The sequence below is a fragment of the Penaeus monodon genome, chromosome 32, assembly GCF_015228065.2.
Source record: "Penaeus monodon isolate SGIC_2016 chromosome 32, NSTDA_Pmon_1, whole genome shotgun sequence".
NCBI classification, from domain to species: domain Eukaryota; kingdom Metazoa; phylum Arthropoda; class Malacostraca; order Decapoda; family Penaeidae; genus Penaeus; species Penaeus monodon.
In genome coordinates this window covers 21,032,221-21,033,211 of record NC_051417.1, presented here as the reverse complement: position 1 = coordinate 21,033,211, position 991 = coordinate 21,032,221, and the positions used below count along the sequence as shown (strand labels likewise).

The 991-nt window shown below is 39.8% G+C and overlaps 1 protein-coding gene across 1 annotated transcript in view; it reads left to right on the top strand.

Moving 5' to 3' along the window:
- The window catches only part of LOC119593603, a gene marked incomplete at its 5' end in the record, with an annotated part of 118,927 nt that overhangs the window by 115,329 nt on the left and 2,607 nt on the right, over positions 1-991 (top strand). The window contains 1 exon segment of the mRNA XM_037942559.1: positions 220-377. Coding sequence (XP_037798487.1) covers positions 220-377 — 158 coding nt within the window.

Below are 991 nucleotides of genomic sequence, written 5' to 3'. Positions count from 1 at the left end.
AGGATATGAATATAAATATAACTGCGACCCGCTGTATGGATTCAGATTCCCACAAATTAAATGATACTTCATGTAAACTTGAACAGGAATATCCTTCCAAACTGGAAACTGTTCATCAGAGGATATTATTTGTATTGAACAACCAAAGTAAACCTACATTTAGAATTGACTTTAATATTCTCCCTTTGTTTAAATGCCCCCCGCCCCCCTCCTTTGCAGAAGAATACGAGGTGGACTATGGAGTTTACCTGTTCCTCGGGTATAGCAAAAAGGAGGAGAAGTTACTGAAGCCTTACACAAAAACTGCCTCGCTGGTTGACGCCGCCCTGGTCAAGCTCGGCAAACTGGTGCGAGACACGGCAGAGATTATGAATGGCGTAAGTTGGCTGATGTTAACAATGCGGACTTACATGTCTCGTCTTGCAGCTGCCTCTTCTTACATATAATTTTTTGACTGACACGTTTAAATTCAAAATCATGCTCATATACATGTAACACTGGAAATGTTTAGCTTAATCGATTGCAATGTTTTCTGTTTAGCTGTCCAGTCTGTTTAATCCAGCTGCTAACATGCAACTTTGTTTTTAGAAATCAGACCACGTATTATTTTCCTTTTGGTACAGAAAGCATGGCTAGCGTTTTGATTGGCCTAGTCAAGTTTTGCTCACTCCTGCATAGTACTTCAGGAGCTAGAAAAAGAGAGACATTTTTCCATAGCAATCAAATGGTAGTGTAGATTCATAAAAGAAAAAAAATATAGAATAAAAATGCGTTAATTTGCCGCCACGCTCTTAGCTAAGCAAAGCACCCAGCCCGTTCAGATTTAAATAGCAAAGCCTGCAACTTATTTCTTTTATAAGTACCACGGTAGGGGGAAAACCTGTCCTACTGTTTGTCTTGTTTCATTCCCTCTCCACCCCCCTATTCCTTGTGTTCTTTTAGATCACATTCAGAACAACCACCCCTAAAGGAAGAACATCTGTTCGTATAA